Consider the following 21,982-nt stretch of genomic DNA (forward strand, 5'->3'; position numbering starts at 1 on the left):
ACATGATTCCATATGTTTTATTTCATATATTTGATGTTTTCACTATTATTCTACAATGTAGAAAAACCCCTGAATGAGTAGGTGTGTCCAAATTTTTAACTGGTACTCCCTTTTTCCTCCAAACATAATGATGGTCATTATGGCCAAACAGTTCTATTTTTGTTTCATCAGACCAGAGGACATTTCTCCAAAAAGTAAGATCTTTGTCCCCATGTGCAGTTGCAAACCATAGTCTGGCTTTTTATGGCGGTTTTGGAGCAGTGGCTTCTTACTTGCTGAGCGGCCTTTCAGCTTATGTCGATATTAGACTCGTTTTTACTGTGGATATGGATACCTTTGTACCTGTTTCCTCCAGTATCTTCATAAGGTCCTTTGCTGTTGTTCTGGGATTGATTTGCACTAAAGTACGTTAATCTCTAGGAGACGGAACGCGTCTCATTCCTGAGCGGTATGGTTGCTGCATGGTCCCATGGTGTTTATACTTGCGTACTATTGTTTGTACAGATCAACATGGTACCTTCAGGCATTTGGAAATTTCTTCCAAGGATGAACCAGACTTGTGGAGGTCTACAATTTTTTTTTTCTGAGGTCTTGGCTGATTTCTTTTGATTTTCAACATGATGTCAAGCAGAAAGGCACTGAGTTTGAAGATAGGCCTTGAAATACATTCACAGGTACACCTCCAATTGACTCAAATTATGTCAATTAGCCAATGAGAAGCTTCTAAAGCCATGACATAATTTTCTGGAATTTTCCAAGCTGTTTAAAGGCACAGTCAACTTCGTGTATGTAAACTTCTGACCCACTGGAATTGTGATGGAGTGAGTAATAAGTGAAATAATCTGTCTGTAAACAATTGTTGGAAAAATTGTGTCATGCACAAAGTAGATGTCCTAACCGACTTGCCAAAACTATAGTTTGTTAACAAGAAATTTGTTGAGTGGTTGAAAAATTAGTTTTAATGACTACAACCTAAGTGTATGTGAACTTCCGACTTCAACTGTGTGTGTATGAATAAATGTTGGGCTTTCATCTTCCACTATATATATATATATACTATGCCATCATGGATTAAAATCCTGCTGTGCACGCAAGGTCCCCCTGCTCAAGCCAGCGCATGTCCAGGCCCGTCTGAAGTTTGCCAATGACCATCTGGATGATCCAGAGGAGGAATGGGAGAAGGTCATGTGGTCTGATGAGACAAAAATAGAGCTTTTTGGTCTAAACTCCACTTGCCGTGTTTGGAGGAAGAAGGATGAGTGCAACCCCAAGAACACCATCCCAACCGTGAAGCATGGAGGTGGAAACATCATTCTTTGGGGATGCTTTTCTGCAAAGGGGACAGGACGACTGCACCGTATTGAGGGGAGGATGGGTGGGGCCATGTATCGCGAGATCTCGGGCCACAACCTCCTTCCCTCAGTAAGAGTATTTAAGATGGGTCGTGGCTGGGTCTTCCAGCATGACAATGACCCAAAATAATACGGAGTGGCTCCGTATGAAGCATCTCAAGGTCCTGGAGTGGCCTAGCCAGTCTCCAGACCTGAAGGGAGCTGAAAGTCCGTATTGCCCAGCGACAACCCCGAAACCTGAAGGATCTGGAGAAGGTCTGTATGGAGGAGTGGGCCAAAATCCCTGCTGCAGTGTGTGCAAACCTGGTCAAGAACTACAGGAAACGTATGATCTCTGTAATTGCAAACAAAGGTTTCTGTACCAAATATTAAGTTCTGCTTTTCTGATGTGTCAAATACTTATGTCATGCAGTAAAATGCAAATTAATTACTTAATCATACAATGTGATTTTCTAGGTTTTTGTTTTAGATTCCGTCTCTCACGGTTGAAATATGATACCTATGATAAAAATTACAGACCTCGACATGCTTTGTAAGTAGGACAACCTGCAACATTGGCAGTGTATCAAATATTTGTTCTCCCCACTGTATATAGTGGAAGATCAAAGCCCAACTTTTAGGATAAGATGGCTGTTTTTAAGGGTGTCAGTTTAGTCGATGGCCTACACCCAGTTTGGAGCGGTTTGTTACAACACCTCGTTGACACCATTTACTCATTGCAAAATCTCACTACGCTTCCTGTCCATCAAAGTGTCATGAAACTAGGGGCAAACAATTGTATTGTGGTTCCTGTTCCTAGTTCTTACCCATCTTGTCTCTAAGGGCAGCACAATTTTATGGATTTGAGTCAGGTTCACACAGTAGGTTGTTGGGGGGTGGTGGACAAAGAAAGAAACAGTCCCTTATTAAGGTTAAATGGAATCATATGATTGCCTAATTGTCATGATTTATCTCCATAATACATTATGTTGAGATGCATCCACTGGGCTGAGGCTCCATCTGGCCAAGGGCCTTCTGGGTTATGACTCCAGCTCCCATGGTGGCCTTCCATACATACAATAGACACATTGATTGTTCCCTGATCATTCAAATGTTTTATTTTCCCCTGAGGTTATGAACGAATGTATTCTGTCTTTTTCTTTACTGTGCTTTCTGAATGAAGCTACAACAGCTAGCTCAATAGACTAGGCTGCTTGGCCTACATCTCAGCATTGGCAGACAGTGTTGTCGTGCTGAAACGTGGGAATGGTGGTGGTAGAAACATGCAGGTGAAGGAGTCTTGAGTCTAGTGGTGCATTGTTCACTTAGGCTCTTGGTGCTCCACTGGAGTCTAACGGTACAGTGCTTTCCACTTCAGCTGAGGCTCAACTTGCTTCAATCAGGAAGTGAAAACAGCACTTCGTGCAAGTGGTGCATTTAGGGGCGGGGGAAACAAGGACAGGCTTAAACGGTTCTGAATTGTTGGTTTGTTCATTCACTTAATGTCGATCATAGTCATGGGTCCTCAGACAGTCAAAATGGCATTCTGTACGCTCTCACAATTCTTGAAAATTTCCCTCTATGAAGTTATGAACGATAATGGTTGTCAGGAGCCAAACAATGTAAACATTGTGAGCAGGAATAAACTGTTAAGATGAGCTTAGAAGATAACAGGACTGCCCTAAGGTCTTTGGTTTATTTAAAAACTCACCCTAATGGCTAGGCCTATTCCTAGATGTTATTTTCCATCTAAAACGCACATATACATACATACACTCACACACACACACACACACACACACACACACACACACACACACGCTCAGTAAAGTCTTCTTAATCATTGTGTTTTGAATTTTTTTTCAAAGGACATAATCACAGTGTCATGACCTGGTGAATTGCAAATATAAATTTGACTAGCTATTCATCAACGCTGAAACCGACTCCTAAGGCTTCGGAGCGTTCCTTTTAAGTGTTATTTTCTAAAGCTCCGCTTGAGATCCACTTTGTCAGATTCATGTTGCCCCAAACTAAAACGACCCACGTAGTGGGAGGTCAATGCAGGCGATGCAATCTTCTTTTTGTCCTCCAGGAAAAAGGCATGGCACAACACAAAGCTTGACAGTGTTGCGAAGAGGTCTTGTTTGTGTCATATTCTCACCATAATGTTCATGCTTTAAGCTACAAACTCCGACCAGGCTATCACAGAGAGGCTGTTGTTGGAAAGACATCCGGAAGTTAAACAATTAACTGATGATGACCCGGGAGCCAGTGCTATATGCTCCCTCAGGGAGGTGACCAAGAACCCTCTGTGGAGATGGGAGAACCTTCCAGAAGGAAAACCATCTCCACCAATCAGGCCTTGATGGTAGGGTGACCAGACGGAAGCAACTCCTTTGTAAAAGGCACATGACAGCCCACAGATTATCTGGTCTGATGAAACCAAGATGTAACTATTTGGCTTAAATGCCAAGTGTCACATCTGGAGGAAACTTGGCACCATCCCTACGGTGAAGCATGGTGGTGGCAGCATCATGCTGTGGGGATGTTTTTCAGTTGCAGGGACTGAGAGACTAGTCAGGATCGAGGCAAAGATGAACAGAGTCTGTAAGGGCAGCACAGAGTTTCTTGATGAAATGTCCTTGAGTGGCCAGACAGAACCCAGACTTGAACCCGATCGAACATCTCTGGAGATACCTGAAAATATCTGTGCAGCAACGCTCCCCATCCAACCTGACAGAGCTTGAGAGGTTCTGCAGAGAAGAATGGGAGAAACTCCTCAAATACAGGTGTGCCAAGCTTGTGGCGTCATACCCAAGAAGACTCAATGCTGCAATCGCTGCCAAAGGTGTCTGAATACATTTTGTAAATGTAAATTAAAATAATATGCAAACATGTCCAAAAACTATTTTTTGCTTTGTAATTATGGTGTTTTGTGCTTAAATTGATGAGGGAAAAATTATTGAATACATTTTAGAGTAAGGCTGTAATGTAACAAAATGTGGAAAAAGTCAAGGGGTCTGAATACTTTCAGAAGCCACATTACAACAGGGGGCATCATTACAGGCCTGAGCGGCTGACATTTGGATATTTCTCATTGTTCACTGCTTGTTACCTTCACCAGATGCTGTCTGATACACAGCGACAGAGAAGGACAACCTCCCACTGAGATTGTGCAGGATAAAAACAGACCGTTGTCTGAGCACCAATCAAAGCTTTTCTTCTGCCTGCAGTTTGCAAAGAGAGTCTAGAGAGAGGGAGAGTGCGTGGGGTTCAGGAAACCCTCAACTTCCGTGTTTACCGCTGAGGCCTGACAGAGAAATTGTCTGCTACCCTCTGTTAAAGTGGGGCAGGAGAAAACCTATGTACACCCCCAGTTTCCTTCCAGTCTCCCAGGGAGCTAACGCCACTGTGCCACCCAACGGGGCAGAGAATGACTGGACTGTCACTGACTGAATGACTTTTCTCATCTCCTGAATGACCTGGTTATTTAGAAAGGCCCAGGCCGCCCCTCTTCCTCTCCCCCACTGCCCTCCTCCTCCCAGGCTTCAGCCCTAATGAGGGACCCTCTGGTCTCCATGCTCGGCCTGGAGTGGCTGTCCAATCGTCCGGTGGTCAATAAAGCTTTGTGCACTCTCTGTGTTAGCTAATGAGCACATGCTTCAGGTTTAACATACAGCGCCTGTGCTCGCTGCCTCCCTCCTCTCTCCATACATTTTGTTACTGTTATCTGAGAATTGCCCCCATTTGACAGTCAGAGCAGCGATGAGAGAGGAGATTGAACAGGGCAGGGTGCAGTATCGGGCTATCAGCCCCAATGCAATATGGCACAGATTCGCTGAATGCAAATAGCTTACCGTTTTAATGCCTGTGATCTTGTGGGATTAATTTCACAATTGGAACATCACTACAATTTTTTTAAGAGCCCATGGAATCAAGTGTATATGTTTATGTATTAAATTACACCAAATACAGTGCTACATTTTTTTGGGGGGCTGACTTAAATTCACCTCTCGATCTTCTGACTCACATTTTGGTTGAATCAGGTGCTCTTGTAGCGGGGCCAAAACAATCCATCCATTGGATGCAACAATAGATGTGAAAAGGCCAGGGCTCAAAGGGGGGGAGCTGCATGATCTCTTCCGACTGTCTTCCTGTCAATAGAGCCTCTGTCAGGGACTAAATGAAATTGCATTGTAACTAATGTGATTATCTCCATGAAACGGCCATTAGTGGGTCAAACCTTGTTTGTCCTCCTCATCGTTTCATTGTACAACCCAATCAGAGACCACCTAGCATAGGCCACTGGCAGAGCACATAGGGCCCTATAGATACACAACAGACCCACAACAACCGACAGCTCATGAAAATCTATCAAAATGATTTATTGGAAAGAAATGGGTAGTACTACTGTTTTTAGTGTCATTAAAGGGCAAATCTGCAATTTTATTATAAACAAATAAGACATACACATAAGACAAGCATGTTGCTAAATTAGGCTACAACCTGTAACTGGAAATCTCTACACTATTATCGCATAACATGCGCATAACACTTCTAGCAACTAATTTAGTTAAGGCCAGTGGTGATTTTAGCAGTAAATCTTGGTGGGGCAAACCCCCAAACATGTTTTAGATGCATGCCACAAAGCCACTACACAACACTAAACAATGCATTAATTGCTCTATAATGGTGACAAACTGTTAGGGCCTACAGAGCTTTCTTTTCAGCACCATGGAGTGAATCCTTACAACTGCTACACCTGGCTATCAGCAGAGCCTTGTCTGGCAGTAAAACGGTTCATTCTGGCTCATTTACTGCCTAAAAAAACAAACATGTGGTTTCTACTGACAATTGAGATGTACAAACAATGGCATAAGGGAAAGATAAGAGGCAATCCGTAATTTCGATTAAGACAGTAATGAGCGAGCTAAGACTGACGTAGTCAATATAACTATTCTAATCAAATTTTAGTCACATGCGCCAAATACAACCGGTGTAGACCTTACAGTGAAATGCTTACTTACGAGCCCCTAACCAACAATGCAATTTAAAAAAATACGGATAAGAATAAAAAAATAAAAGTATCAAGTAATTAAAGAGCAGCAGTAAAATAACAATAGCGAGACTATATATAGGGGGGTACTGGTACATAGTCAATGTGCAGGGGCACCGGTTAGTTGAGGTAATATGTATATGTTGGTAGAGTTATTAAAGTGACTATGCATAGTTGATAACAACAGAGAGTAGCAGCGGTATTTGTTCAGCACTTTTGAAATGTACAGCGTATGAATTCAGAACATGGGCCGTTCTTACAGTATTCTCCCTGTACACCAAGTCAGAACAGTAGGATAAATAAAGGGGGCATATAAGCAAACAATGAAAGCTCATGCAATATGTGAATGTTTATCATTTTAAGCTTGGAAAAGAGACCCTTAAACCCAGACTTGGACCACACACCCTCTTCACTGAATAGCAGGCTACGGATGGCTTTGCAATGCTTGCAGTTAGCCACTGATTCCTTCCTAACCACTCACTGTTGAATTTGCGATTTCCAACTTGTTGTGTAATGTTTATGTTCTATGGTCGTTCAGCACCGATACGTTTTATCTATCATTTATTTTCATAATACAAGGATTTGCCAGTAGATTGTTGACTTGATTCATGATGATGACTGCTTGTCTAGCTTGCTAGCTAAGATTTTGAAAGTATGATGTTGACATTATCAGTCCAATTAAAGCTACGGTAGATATAACGTGATTTGACGTCATTTTATCTGTGGCCAATGACCTTTAGCCTTCTTGGATGGGCACTTCTAATGTAAATCCATGGCAGCCCCAAGGGGCTTGACATTTTGAGCTCTCCCTGTAGAGTTTGTGGTGAGTAGTGTCCCATGACTGATAGAACACTGAGTCAATCACAGTGCAAACTTTAGCTCTGTATGTTACGCTGGCTGCCCCACCACCATACAAAGTACTGAGCTAGGCTGAAGCACCTGCATATTAGAGCTGCCTTACTCAAGAGAGCAAAAAGAGACCATGTTTGTATGTGGCATTATTAACCCAATTACATATATTTTTAACATTGTTTGCAAACTGATACGTGACACATATTAATGCCAAAATAACATGCAAAACAGGCAACACTAGTTTTTTTACCTTAACATTTTTTTTTCTTTTTTCTAGCTAAACAGGTGGGGCTCAAAACAGGTTTTGAATGATGGGTCGCCACCGGTTAAGGCACAGTAGAGCTTTTGTTTTTTTTAGTAGAGAGTAGGGCTGTGGCTGTTATGCAATGTTGTCAGCCTGTTTAATATCATGCAAAAGCCTACGGACTCATGGTAACATAAACACATTTAGCATCTCCAGGCCTCCACGCATACAAGCTGCTGATGTGCCTTTTGAACATCTACATTTAAAAGAGTAAAATAAATCAGTACCTACAAGCTGTAGGCTTGTTTATTTAGCTGACAAGATCGGTTTATAAGTCACATGCCATTTATGTTATAGGATTTTATAGAATATAATTGAACTTAGCTGAATAAAATGGAAAGGATATTTTTCCCATTACAGAGCAAGTGCGCATGTGAAGTGGTTATGTTGAGTGTAAAAGTGATCATTCGAAACACGTCCTATATGCCAGATTTTGAGTTATTTGGCAACTTCAGTTGTGAACTATACCAACCTTAGAATGTCTTAGAAATCAACACATATATGGGCAGCATGGTGCGACTATAGGCTATTGACAAAGTAGCAAAAAAGCTTGCGATCTGTTCCTTGCCCCAGGCTGCACAGCTGTTCTTTCATCATGTGATCATATTTTCATCCATCAGACTAAATTTCAATTGAATCTTGCCTTTCGATTTAGAATGGCCCAATGGAATGGCCAAATTAGAATGATCAAATGGGCAGGGGGAAAATACATGTAATCTATATGCCCTCGAATAGCGAATGGAGGCCGCGTGCTTTCACGCCGGTCCATTTTGTAGGCTACTTCGGGTTATATAGCAGAGCATGTGCTTAATGAGTAGCTGAGAAATACATTTAAGAACACTTATTTCACTCCACGCATAAACATCTGTTTGAGGCGCATGTTCTCTCTGCCTGACAGGTGATACAAAAATTCCCTATTACTAGGCTATTCAAAATCAAATACAAATTCACTAATTGTAGGCTAACTGTAAGCCTGCCCTGCACAATCAGTGAACCAACAGCATCGCCTAGGGCTGGCTATACGTTCTCTAAAAGACTCATGGGTATACATTTTGGGGCATAGCATAAGGTAACCAGTCCATCCAGTATAAATAATAATACAGTCCACACTCAAAAGCTAGACCAATTATGTACCAAACACTTCTTAAATCAGTTTTACATTTTGTACTTTTTTCTGCAATGCTTAAAATGCGGTAGGCTATATATTCTATAACAGCACAATCATCATTTTTTCTTGTTTTGATGATGTTTGATGTGGTTTTTCGATTGCATATGCATTGATATCAGAGTAGTTAGAGGGACAACAGATCTCTGAGTACCAGCCCATTAGGACCTGATGGTAGTTACACAGTTGGGTACTACCAAAGCATGTCCAGAGTGCATAAAATGAGATTCCGGTGTGGCCATAATAAGGTCACCGCAACAGACCTAGCAGATAGCATGTAAGGTACCATACTGTACATGCATAGGCCTAACACTTCCAGAATGATGTCTGCTCCTGAAAAATGTAACAGCTAGCTAATAGCTGTGTGTGCACTGTGCACATGCTTGTGCGTTGGTGTGTGTCTAAAGTTGCTCTCCGGTTACAGAGAGGAGCTTGCAGCAGCTCTCAAATGTATTTACTCAATAACGGCCACCTACACATGTCCTCCTTAGGCTCGGCTGGATCCTCACATTGTTTTTTTTTTGGTCATACAGCCACCTGTGTCCTCTTTTGCATCTACCTGAGCCGCAGATGCAAATCGCAGTTTCCCTCTGTCAATTTGTTGTTCACCACACATACACAGACAGACAGGGAAATGGGGCCTAATAACTTGGATACATAAATGTAAAATACCTCTTCATAGCTATTTACACATGTGGAGAGACGATGGACCGTTTCTGATTAATTAGTTGAAGATGAGATTGTGCTGTGTGTAGGGTACGTCTAGACCTCATTCATAACCCTTTCTCCGTCTACAAAGGGTGGTTAGGCAGAGGTGTGTGGGAATAGTTTGATACTCATAGTACTCACAGTACATTTGCTAATGTGCCCTATGTCTATACAAGATGTTTAAGTGCACACGCCTTTGAGTAGGCGTGAGCATGTGCGTTATGCACAGTACAGTATATATTTGTTTACTTCTTACGTGTTTTTGTGCTTGAGTGTTTTCATTATACCCCGAGAGAGGCCCTCATTGACACCCCTGTCTTGTGTTCTTCCACAGAGAAATACTACAACAGCCTTTGTGAGCGGCAGCCAATCGGACGCATGCTCTTTCGCCAGTTCTGTGAAACCCGGGTTGAGCTGAGGCGCTGTGTCAAATTCCTGGACACTGTGGTAAGCAAGAAAGACAGATAGGCAGGATTAAAACACTTGTGTTTGTTTTTCCTCGAGATGCACATCTTCTGAAGGACTCTGAATGAGCTTGTCCAAATGTATCAAGTTCTCATGTGTTAGGGGGGAGGAGAGGAGAGGGGAAATCATTCATTTGAAGGCATTCAGTTATACAACTGACTTGGTATCCACCTTTCCTTTCCCTCATGAAATACAGGATCTCTTGAGTTCTGGGAGCAAAGGGTTGCAATCTGTGTACATTTTCCACCCTCCCTCTCCTCTACTTTTTCAGTGAATGTGCCCCGCACTACGCTCTTGTGGAATAATGTTTAGGTTCTACTCACTCAGTCCCGCGAGGGAAGGGGCAGTGTTAGGTGGTGATGTGGAGGTGCAGGGGGGGCAGCAGGTTAGCTAGCCTACCAGTGTGTTGTTTAGAGCCCCTACCTGTTGACTCAATGATAAACCTGATCTTCCTCTTTCCACCCTGGCTTACCCCCATAGCATTGTGTGGCATTCTTCTAAAATATTGTTCTGGTACACACACACATACACACACACACACACACTCGCGCATGCATGCACGCTAGAGGTCTTCATGTGTCCAACAGGCCTAAAATTCTGAGATCTGACCCGGGACCAGTGCAGTCCTAAATTATGACTTTTGTCTTTGATCTGGGTTGGGTCTGATATACAGTGGGGTAAAAAAGTATTTAGTCAGCCACCAATTGTGCAAGATGAGGCCTGTAATTTTCATCATAGGTACACTTCAACTATGACAGACAAAATTAGAAAAAAAAATCCAGAAAATCACATTGTAGGATTTTTAATGACTTTGTTTGCAAATTATGGTGGAAAATAAGTATTTGGTCACCTACAAACAAGCAAGATGTCTGGCTCTCACAGACCTGTAACTTCTTCTTTAAGAGGCACCTCTGTCCTCCACTCGTTACCTGTATTAATGGCACCTGTTTGAACTTGTTATAAGTATAAAAGACACCTGTCCACAACCTCAAACAGTCACACTCCAAACTCCACTATGGCCAAGACCAAAGAGCTGTCAAAGGACACCAGAAACAAAATTGTAGACCTGCACCAGGCTGGGAAGACTGAATCTGCAATAGGTAAGCAGCTTGGTTTGAAGAAATCAACTGTGGGAGCAATTATTAGGAAATGGAAGACATACAAGACCATTGATAATCTCCCTCGATCTGGGGCTCCACGCAAGATCTCACCCCGTGGGGTCAAAATGATCACAAGAACAGTGAGCAAAAATCCCAGAACCACACGGGGGGACCTAGTGAATGACCTGCAGAGAGCTGGGACCAAAGTAACAAAGCCTACCATCAGTAACCCACTACGCCGCTAGGGACTCAAATCCTGCAGTGCCAGACGTGTCCCCCTGCTTAAGACAGTGCATGTCCAGGCCCGTCTGAAGTTTGCTAGAGAGCATTTGGATGATCCAGAAGAAGATTGGGAGAATGTCAGATGCAACCAAGATAGAACTTTTTGGTAAAAACTCAACTCGTCGTGTTTGGAGGACAAAGAATGCTGAGTTGCATGCAAAGAACACCATACCTACTGTGAAGCATGGGGGTGGAAACATCATGCTTTGGGGCTGTTTTTCTGCAAAGGGACCAGGACGACTGATCCGTGTAAAGGAAAGAATGAATGGGGCCATGTATCGTGAGATTTTGAGTGAAAACCTCCTTCCATCAGCAAGGGCATTGAAGATGAAACGTGGCTGGGTCTTTTAGCATGACAATGATCCCAAACACACTGCCCGGGCAACGAAGGAGTGGCTTCGTAAGAAGCATTTCAAGGTCCTGGAGTGGCCTAGCCAGTCTCCAGATCTCAACCCCATAGAAAATCTTTGGAGGGAGTTGAAAGTCCATGTTGCTCTAGAGGAGATCTGCATGGAGGAATGGGCCAAAAGACCAGCAACAGTGTGTGAAAACCTTGTGAAGACTTACAGAAAACGTTTGACCTCTGTCATTGCCAACAAAGGGTATATAACAAAGTATTGAGAAACTTTTGTTATTGACCAAATACTTATTTTCCACCATAATTTGCAAATAAATTCATTAAAAATCCTACAATGTGATTTTCTGGATTTTTTTTCTCTCATTTTGTCTGTCATAGTTGAAGTGTACCTATGATGAAAATTACAGGCCTCTCTCATCTTTTTAAGTGGGAGAACTTGCACAATTGGTGGCTGACTAAATACTTTCTTTGCCCCACTGTAATTGCCACAGATCTCGGGTATGTACAATTGAAATGTATACTGACTGGACCTGATTGGACAGTGTCCTCTGTTAAAGAAGCCAACAAGGGGAATGTCTTCAAGGACAAGTTTTAGTGAACAAAGATGAGAAGAATGTTGGCGCAGTCAAATGGACTGTGTGCAACTCGCTATTCAGGTTTGATGCAATTTTCTAACATTCATTAATTTTCATATTTGTTTTTGTATATCATTATTATTGTTGTAGGCCTATTTAATAAATATAAGCCAGTTCTTTTAAATGAGGCAAAAAGTGTTTTTTGTTTCATTTTGCTGAGATTTTTGTTGGCTAAATGAAGTTCAAACTGTCTTTTTATGTTTGTGCGATGTATTTAATTAAAGATAGATTAAAAGTAGGCCTGTTGTAAAATAAATAAGATTAGCCTCTTGCGGTCATTTGATGGGTGGGCCTTTGGTAGGCACTCACTTTTGTTGGTAATTTCTGCAATATAAGCCTGTTCAAAACTTTTGAAGGTTGAAATTGGTGTTTATTTCTTTCTGTTGAGACATTTTCTTTGGCAAATTAAGTTAATGTTGTGTTTTCCGCAATATAATAGAATTACCGGTAGTGCTACTCACACTCGAACCACGAAGAGGAAAAACCAAAGAGGGCAAGATGCAAAACTTATTTTAATGCCACAATATAATAACATGTTCGTATTTTCCTTATAAACAATGACTTTAATTACTTTTGATATTACTAATAAAGTCAACATTTTGTGAAGGTATGGTGGGGTGTGGCTATTATTAGGCTTAGCTATGCAGGCCTATGAAGGCAGAGCGCACCAGCGTTCCAACTGACTCCTACAGTTGAACTTGAGGTGAGGAAGTATGTTTTGGGCCTACGAGGGTTACCAGTCTGTCGATTGAGAATAAATTATTCCGCTGCTCTGTCGTTCTCTACATACTTTAGTCTGAGACTGACATAATTTGAAGTTGTTTGTGATGATGAGGGGCGTTGTACAAGAAGTCATCAGCAATTTGATCGTCTCTAACCAATCTGAATATCAAAGCCACATTTTCAAACTGCCGCTTTACCTGTGCCGCTTTACTTTCACCTGTGTCCTGGCTCTGGCCCAACCCATGGGTATCTGGACCAATCAGACGGCCCTAAATGTGTTCGCATTCGGTGAATGTTGGAAGAGGTACTCCGGTCCAGACTTATTGCGGAGAAGAAACTAACGTCCATTGGAGTGGTGCAGCGTTTGGCCAGAGCAAGGAGTCTGGGTAGCCAGGCAACAGAGTTACCCCTTTAATCTAACAATATAATGCTTATCTTTATAAAAAATGTACGAATTAGCCTCTGTCTGTATGCCTATAGAGTATCACAGTATGTCATAATACCCATAAAACCTAGCGGTCAAACAAGGAAATGGTTCCAATCGTTTTTCCACCATACATTTTTCCCATAGGGGATTTTATAAACACTTAAAATAATGGCTGTTTCATGTAGGCTTACCGTGGTGTGATGTTTTGAGGTCCTAGAGAGATTTACACGGTTAAGGTGACATCAATATATTCTTCCGTATTTACCCCCAAAATTAAATGCTAATGTGGCTATCATAAAGAACTACAAATGCCATGATCTGGATGAGACTGCCATTGAGGCAGGATTAACTATCTCATTTGAGCTACATATAGTAATGAATAAATGGTCTATATTTCTTTAAATTGACAATTCTTTGAATTATCTTGTGCAAGTTTTAAATTGACACAATACCTGTTAGCAAAGGTATCAGCTAGATGACGTTAGCAAAGGTATCAGCTAGAGGACATGCAGGAGCTTGCAGGGATTTATAGCCAAGCATGATGTCTACTTTGACGCTAATTAGCATTTTTGAATCGGAGTAAATAGAGCCGAATGTATTGATAAAAGTCACTTTGTCCGAGAGAGATTTACATGGTTATCAAAACGTCATGCCAGGGTAGGCCTACGAAACACTGCCCTTTTATTTTAAGTTTTTATAAAATACCATGTGGGAAAAATGAATGGTGGAACAACAATTGGAACCATTTCACTCTTTGACCGCTAGATTTTATGGATATTTGGTATTTTGGTATTTATTGGGATCCACATTAGCCGCTGTAAACGCATCAGCTACTATTACTGTGGTTCCACATGAAACATGACATAATGCATTAGCCAAGGAAATGAAATACATACATTTAAAAACGCCACACACAGCCGACATTCCAGAACGTACACACAATATCTAGGTCTAGTACATAGTACAGTGTAAATTACAATACAGGTTATTTAAAATAGCTGTATCTCTTCACAGTTCCCTTTGTGCAGTAAGGTGTTTTTTAAACTGTTTTTCTTTTGTTTTTTTGTTGCTAGTTACCTGTTGTGGCAGAGAGTTCCATGTATTCATGGCTCTATTTTAATACTGTGTGTTTCCCAGCCTCTGTTCAATATTATGACACCTCCCCTGTGGGGCTCTATATCTGTACAGTAGTACAAAGACAAGTACAAAGAAATGTATATCTGTGTCAGAACTAAAATGTAGAATGGGAACATGGTACCGACCATATCTTTCTCTCGGTCTCTCTAGGGTTAGGCCTAAGCTTCTCTTCCTTTTTATATATACATTTGTTTAAATATTCAAATCATACAGTGGACGTCTAGGCCTATAGGAATGACATGATGCATTTAGCTCTCATCTCTGACTGCTGATCCGTGAAGTGGACAAATATTGTTTTTGAAAAGTAGAAACCAATAAAACAATAGGCTACAAAATGTTGATTATGCTATACAACGAATAGTTTTTTCTTTCATTTGTTATAGGCAGTTAAGAACACATACTTGGCCAATATTGCTTGTTGATTGATGGCGCTGCCCGGTCGGAGGGTTTCTTTATCTCTCTTTCTACTCTTGGATATGAACGGGTCTCTCGAATCCGATGGGTCTGTTTTTCCACAGGCCTTTTCCAAATGGGTCTGATTGTCCTTGGGTCCATTTGAACAGGTCTCTGTTTTCCTTTTTTAAATTTGTATTTATATCTGGTTGGGTGGGAAAGCCATGGATCCATTTCGGACAGATCCAACTTACGCACACACACACTCAGTTATGAGCCACCCACTTTATCTCCTTCCCTCTAACACATTATTACTTACACACGCTAATATTGATATGAGGAAGTGTCCTTGTAGCTAGATCCTCTCTGGTTGATTTAACAAACGCAAAAGCCAAGTAGAAAAAAGGCTCAATGGGATGATGGCTAGTAGCATAATGAAGATAGTCAATGGCAGTAAAATGATGAATAGGTGGCTGACTTTATGAATCAAGAGAGAGCAGACAGTCATAACAGTTTTTATCAAGCAGTCTTCTCAAACTTTGTAAGTAGTGATCATGTCCTTTTACTGCACTGTCTCCTTCCTGCCTCGCACAGAGCCTGGGCTACATGAGAAGGAGCAAATGAGATTTGAACCTTCTCAACTGTCATTAACCATTATGGACAAGTTGTGCTGAGAGTCCATCGGAAGCACTTTAGAGTGAGGCTCTTAGCTTACTGTAAGTCATGCTGCTGGATGGCTGGATGATGGCATGGCACATGGGCTTGATGCTTTTGTACTTAGCAGGATTCAGGAATCAACAACACAGAGAGAAATATTAAAATAAAAATGATTTTGGGAGTGGGACCCAGGCATGTGGCTCTGTAGAACTGTGCCTTAGTGAAGGGATATACTACTTACAGTAGGACTGGGTTGTGTTCAGTATTCATATTAAACTTGTTTAATGAACATACTCAGGTACTATTTATTCCGTTTCAAATAGTGTTCTACGGCTGCGTGCCTATTGAACACCCCTGTGGTTGCAGTGATGTGGTAATTTGGTACCATCAGAGGTTGTACAGAAAGTACTAGATTGTAGGCTACTGTTATGTGGAAATAGTAGAACTGACCTGTTAGAGCAGGTGTATGTTGAATGATGTATGTTACTGTTTCTTCCCCCCACAGGCAGAGTATGAGGTCAGTCCAGATGAGAAGAGGAGGGACTGTGCTCAGGAGCTCCTAGACAAGTACTTCAGCCCAAAGGTACAGTAGAAGAACCCCTATTTTCAGCCAATGAGTGATTTGATGTCAACTATTCAATAATGGTGACGTGTGGTTTCCCGAACCCAGATTAAAACTATTCACGGTCTAAAAATCTATTTCAATTAAGATACTCCATCGAGCATGCTTTTTAATTCAGGAGAGGGCTTAATCTGGGCCTATGATGTCATATATATGAAATTCACGCTGTATTGTGTTCCATCCCCCTGTAGTCAGAGGATCATGTCCCCGAGTTGGGGGAGGAAATGATGGGTCAGTTTACAGAGAGACTGGAGCAGGAGCAGGAGCCCTGTAAAGAACTCTTCAACGAGTGCACCAAGTGAGTCTGTTAACACAGAAACCCAGTCACAGAGAATAAACTAACATCAATACTTACTTAGCATATGGGATATATTCAAGATTGGAAAAGGTTGATTTTTTTTATTTTTATGATCATCACACCATTATTCAACGAAGGAAGTCAGTTAAGAATAAAGGGTCATTTTCAGTGATAAAATATGCCAAGAGGTTTTCCTTTAAATTGTCTCCTACATTGTGCAACATCCTGTGAAAGGTTGTTCACACTTGTTGTATGGGCATGTCAACAGCATTGAGTGTATGTGGCGGCTGATGAAAATAGTTCTAATCAATCAACCCTAGCAACTTCAATCACCCGCCATTCCATTCAGCAACATTTATATTCTAGAACATTCTCACAACATGAACAGACTCTTTGTCATTCCTCCATCTGGTTGGGGTTAATGAATGTTTAGATGTGAACTGATGTTTGGGAATGGTAGACAGAGAGATGGGCCCATGGCAGCATGGTACATGTGTAGGGCCTGGAGATTTTCCTGGCCATGTGACCTGACCAGAAAAACTCAAGGCCTTAGGGAGGGACCAGAGTATTTCCTGTTTAGGTCATGTAGTGGGCTGTATGTGTTCTGACTGTGTTCTGTCCTCTGTTGTAGACTGATCCATGACTACCTGAGTGTGGCTCCCTTCGCAGACTACCTCGACAGCATGTACTATAACCGATTCCTGCAGTGGAAGTGGCTGGAGAGGTATGGTAGCCTACTAGTTGAAATCAAAGTAAAAATGACAAATACTCACACACACCCTTTTGCTGCTTCCCACACTTATGAACACACACACACTCTCTTATCAGCCTGAGAACCTCACCTCAACACAGCACAAGTGATTACATGTTACGCTAACTTCACACCGCTCCATAGTATCCTCCTAGTCACGTGTACTCAACTCTCAATGGGACTGTGTTTTTGAAATGCTCTGCTGTTAATTCGCTAATATTGATGGGATTTATATAAATATTAGCGGCTCTCAAGGTTTCCTCCTATCTAGAGTTATTCTTATCAACTGTTCCTCAACTTGGTCTCATGGGTTTTTAGGCCAGTTTACCATTAAGAGCTTTGTGACAAAAGTATTTGTTAAAAGCTCTACACAACGCACATACAATGTTATGAAGTGATTGATAGTGTTCAGGATAGTGGCATTGTGATGTACTGTATAACCTACACTTTTGGTTTCGTTTACATTCGTACTCATACTTCAAATCAAGCTTTATTTATACAGCACATTTCAGACATGGAATGATTAACAATGTGCTTCACAGGAAAAAACTCAACTGAAATATTTACTACATAATTAACCTAAGAGGATGAAAAGCAAAAGAATAACAATAGAGACTGAAAAACTAAAAAGCACCCTAAGCAAAAGCAAAGCTATGTTTTAAGATCTCATATAAATATACAGTGCCTTGCGAAAGTATTTGGCCCCCTTGAACTTTGCGACCTTTTGCCACATTTCAGGCTTCAAACATGAAGATATAAAACTGTATTTTTTTGTGAAGAATCAACAACAATCATGAAGTGGAACGACATTTATTGGATATTTCAAACTTTTTTAACAAATCAAAAACTGAAAAATTGGGCGTGCAAAATTATTCAGCCCCTTTACTTTCAGTGCAGCAAACTCTCTCCAGAAGTTCAGTGAGGATCTCTGAATGATCCAATGTTGACCTAAATGACTAATGATGATAAATACAATCCACCTGTGTGTAATCAAGTCTCCGTATAAATGCACCTGCACTGTGATAGTCTCAGAGGTCCGTTAAAAGCGCAGAGAGCATCATGAAGAACAAGGAACACGCCAGGCAGGTCCGAGATACTGTTGTGAAGAAGTTTAAAGCCGGATTTGGATACAAAAAGATTTCCCAAGCTTTAAACATCCTAAGGAGCACTGTGCAAGCGATAATATTGAAATGGAAGGAGTATCAGACCACTGCAAATCTACCAAGACCTGGCCGTCCCTCTAAACTTTCAGCTCATACAAGGAGAAGACTGATCAGAGATGCAGCCAAGAGGCCCATGATCACTCTGGATGAACTGCAGAGATCTACAGCTGAGGTGGGAGACTCTGTCCATAGGACAACAATCAGTCGTATATTGCACAAATCTGGCCTTTATGGAAGAGTGGCAAGAAGAAAGCCATTTCTTAAAGATATCCATAAAAAGTGTCGTTTAAAGTTTGCCACAAGCCACCTGGGAGACACACCAAACATGTGGAAGAAGGTGCTCTGGTCAGATGAAACCAAAATTGAACTTTTTGGCAACAATGCAAAACGTTATGTTTGGCGTTAAAGCAACACAGCTCATCACCCTGAACACACCATACCCACTGTCAAACATGGTGGTGGCAGCATCATGGTTTGGGCCTGCTTTTCTTCAGCAGGGACAGGGAAGATGGTTAAAATTGATGGGAAGATGGATGGAGCCAAATACAGGACCATTCTGGAAGAAAACCTGATGGAGTCTGCAAAAGACCTGAGACTGGGACGGAGATTTGTCTTCCAACAAGACAATGATCCAAAAGATAAAGCAAAATCTACAATGGAATGGTTCAAAAATAAACATATCCAGGTGTTAGAATGGCCAAGTCAAAGTCCAGACCTGAATCCAATCGAGAATCTGTGGAAAGAACTGAAAACTGCTGTTCACAAATGCTCTCCATCCAACCTCACTGAGCTCGAGCTGTTTTGCAAGGAGGAATGGGAAAAAATGTCAGTCTCTCGATGTGCAAAACTGATAGAGACATACCCCAAGCGACTTACAGCTGTAATCGCAGCAAAAGGTGGCGCTACAAAGTATTAACTTAAGGGGGCTGAATAATTTTTCAGTTTTTGATTTGTTAAAAAAGTTTGAAATATCCAATAAATGTCGTTCCACTTCATGATTGTGTCCCACTTGTTGTTGATTCTTCACAAAAAAATACAGTTTATATCTTTGTTTGAAGCCTGAAATGTGGCAAAAGGTCGCAAAGTTCAAGGGGGCCGAATACTTTCGCAAGGCACTGTAACTACAGTTTCGGCCACCATCGGGTTCTCTGGCAGGCTATTCCAGATGCTAGGGGCGTAATAACTAAAGGCTGCCTTTCCCTGCCTCGTGGTCCTAGGCTTTGTGATAGTTAAAGTGCCAGAGGACCTGAGAGACCTACTGGGCACATAACTTAAACTCATGTCTGACATGTATTGGGGTGGACAATCATGGATTGATTTTAAAAACCAATAGAAGAATCTTAAAATGTATTCTAAAACTCACAGGCAGCCAGTGCAGACACCTTAAAACTGGTGTAATACGTTATCTCCGTCTGGTCCTATATGGGCCATTTAAAGACCTTTAGCCCAGCAGGCCTATCATACATGGAATGGTCTCTATATTTATTTACATTTGCAAACAGAACATGTCTCCACTCATCAGCCTAGCAGAGCGGCAAGGCTTGTGCAATGCCTTTGCCATAATAGTCATAGATTAAGTTTACCCACACACTTTCATCACTTTGGCTGTTTCGTAAATGGCACCTTTAGTGCACTACTTTTGACCAGGGCCCATAGAGTTCTGGTCAAAAGTAGTGCACTATGTAGGGAATAGAGTGCCATTTGGGATGCATGCATCCTTTGACTCACAGTAAATATGCCAACACTTGTTAAAGGCCTTAAGAAAGTTGTCTCATCTTGTCTTTGGTGCTGGGCCAAACTCAAGTTTTTCTCTACAAGATAAAACAGAACATTTGACAGAATAGTATTTTTAAAGCAAAAACATTGTTAAAGTGTAATGGTCAAGCTGCTTACTTACAAAGTCAGATGTGTATGTTCCTGTGCATTGCTGCTGTACAGTCAGTGTATGTCCATGAAGTTGAGCAAATTTCCCCCACATTGGACAATAAAGTTGTTGTTTTCTATTGTATTGACCCTCTTCTCTGTATCCTCATAGGCAGCCAGTCACCAAGAACACATTCCGACAGTACAGGGTATTAGGAAAGGGAGGCTTTGGTGAGGTAAGGACTCTCTCTGTTTCTCTCTTTAACTAAAGCATACTTTCATTTAGAATGAGATTATAGAAGTGAAGTTAGTCTACAGTCAGTCTCTTCATCAAAGTTAGTCAACTTGTAAATTATCAACAAGGTCCAACAAGGATCTCAGTCTGGATGTAATTTGATGGGCCTATAAAATTATAAACTGTGTGTTTGGGAAATAACTGCCATTTAACTGGTGTCATCTTGTGGTGTGAAATGGGTCATGCCACCATTACATTGTATTTACTGGGTCAAAGAGTAGACATTGCAATGGGGTGTTCATCACTTTTCTCTTGACCCTCACCCTCCTCCTCTCCCTTTCTCTCTCTCATCCACTTCTCTCATCAGGTGTGTGCTTGCCAGGTGCGAGCCACAGGAAAGATGTATGCGTGTAAGAAGTTGGAGAAGAAGAGGATTAAGAAGAGGAAAGGAGAGTCCATGGCCTTGAACGAGAAGCAGATTTTAGAGAAAGTCAACAGTAGGTTTGTAGTAAGTATTCGAGCTACCTATTTACCCCCTACCATTTGTCACGTATGTATAAGATATGCACTGTATGTAGGGTTGTGCGATATCAAAATAATTTGAATATATGTTTTAGCGCAATGTTCCAAATGCCTTTATTGCAAGTCTCTAGGTTTTTTTATTTGGTCTTGTCTCATTCGCTCCTTCTGTGCTGTGTGCACTGTGCACCTTCCCACTCGCACACAGACACCAAGCCCCGCCCTTTGCCACTCACAGCAACAAAGATAAAATATCACTTCTTCCTGTCTGAAAACAAACAGTTTCAACTCGCTATTTGCATTTGAGGTTTGGTCGATTTTCCCTTCTAACGATACCCTTTTATGTCTCAACTTCCAAAATGTAGAATGGAGTAGACCCTACTAAAACGGGAGTTATCAATGAACATGATTGTGGAAAATGAATGCTCAGTTTCTGCAGTACCGTAAGCAGCATTTTAGCTACATACTATTATGTGCTAGCTCTCTAGTCTGTGTTTTATAAATGTGCAATGAGCATAAAAATAAGCATTTATATAAGGAATTGGCAACTGTTCTCATTCTGAGAAGTAAGCATGTTATCCAGGTTAGCCACTTGATTTCAACATCTAAACAAAGTTAACAGGCTGTTGTTCAAACAGACGGACAGGAGCGTGTGTTCATAATAGTTCAGCTGTTCTACCTTGTTAGCAAGCATATAGATCCAAGTTGGCTAGACTTGAAATACAAAGATTAGCTGGCTACTCACTAGAGATTATTTGAGATCTGTGTTCATTTTCTATAATGCCTGCTACAAGTAGTTGGTCATTATTAGTGGATGTGCATGGTTCTGGTTAAATTTGTAACAAAAAGAGCATTTTCATCGACAGACATGAAAGCCAGATCAGTGATTATTGCAACAAAAAAAAAGCATGTTAAACTATACCGAACAAGAATATACC

The 21,982-nt window shown here is 41.3% G+C and overlaps 1 protein-coding gene across 1 annotated transcript in view; it reads left to right on the forward strand.

The window, feature by feature from the left end:
• Positions 1-21,982, forward strand: part of LOC110537519 (G protein-coupled receptor kinase 6) — a 68,890-nt gene that overhangs the window by 12,661 nt on the left and 34,247 nt on the right. Inside the window, exons 3-8 of the mRNA XM_021623623.3 lie at positions 9,751-9,863; positions 16,099-16,176; positions 16,407-16,513; positions 17,145-17,237; positions 20,463-20,526; positions 20,893-21,033. Coding sequence (XP_021479298.2) covers positions 9,751-9,863; positions 16,099-16,176; positions 16,407-16,513; positions 17,145-17,237; positions 20,463-20,526; positions 20,893-21,033 — 596 coding nt within the window. The remainder of the gene's footprint in view (positions 1-9,750; positions 9,864-16,098; positions 16,177-16,406; positions 16,514-17,144; positions 17,238-20,462; positions 20,527-20,892; positions 21,034-21,982) is intronic.

The sequence above is a fragment of the Oncorhynchus mykiss genome, chromosome 12 (genome assembly GCF_057628025.1).
Source record: "Oncorhynchus mykiss isolate SJ-2025 chromosome 12, ASM5762802v1, whole genome shotgun sequence".
In the NCBI taxonomy this organism is placed as follows: domain Eukaryota; kingdom Metazoa; phylum Chordata; class Actinopteri; order Salmoniformes; family Salmonidae; genus Oncorhynchus; species Oncorhynchus mykiss.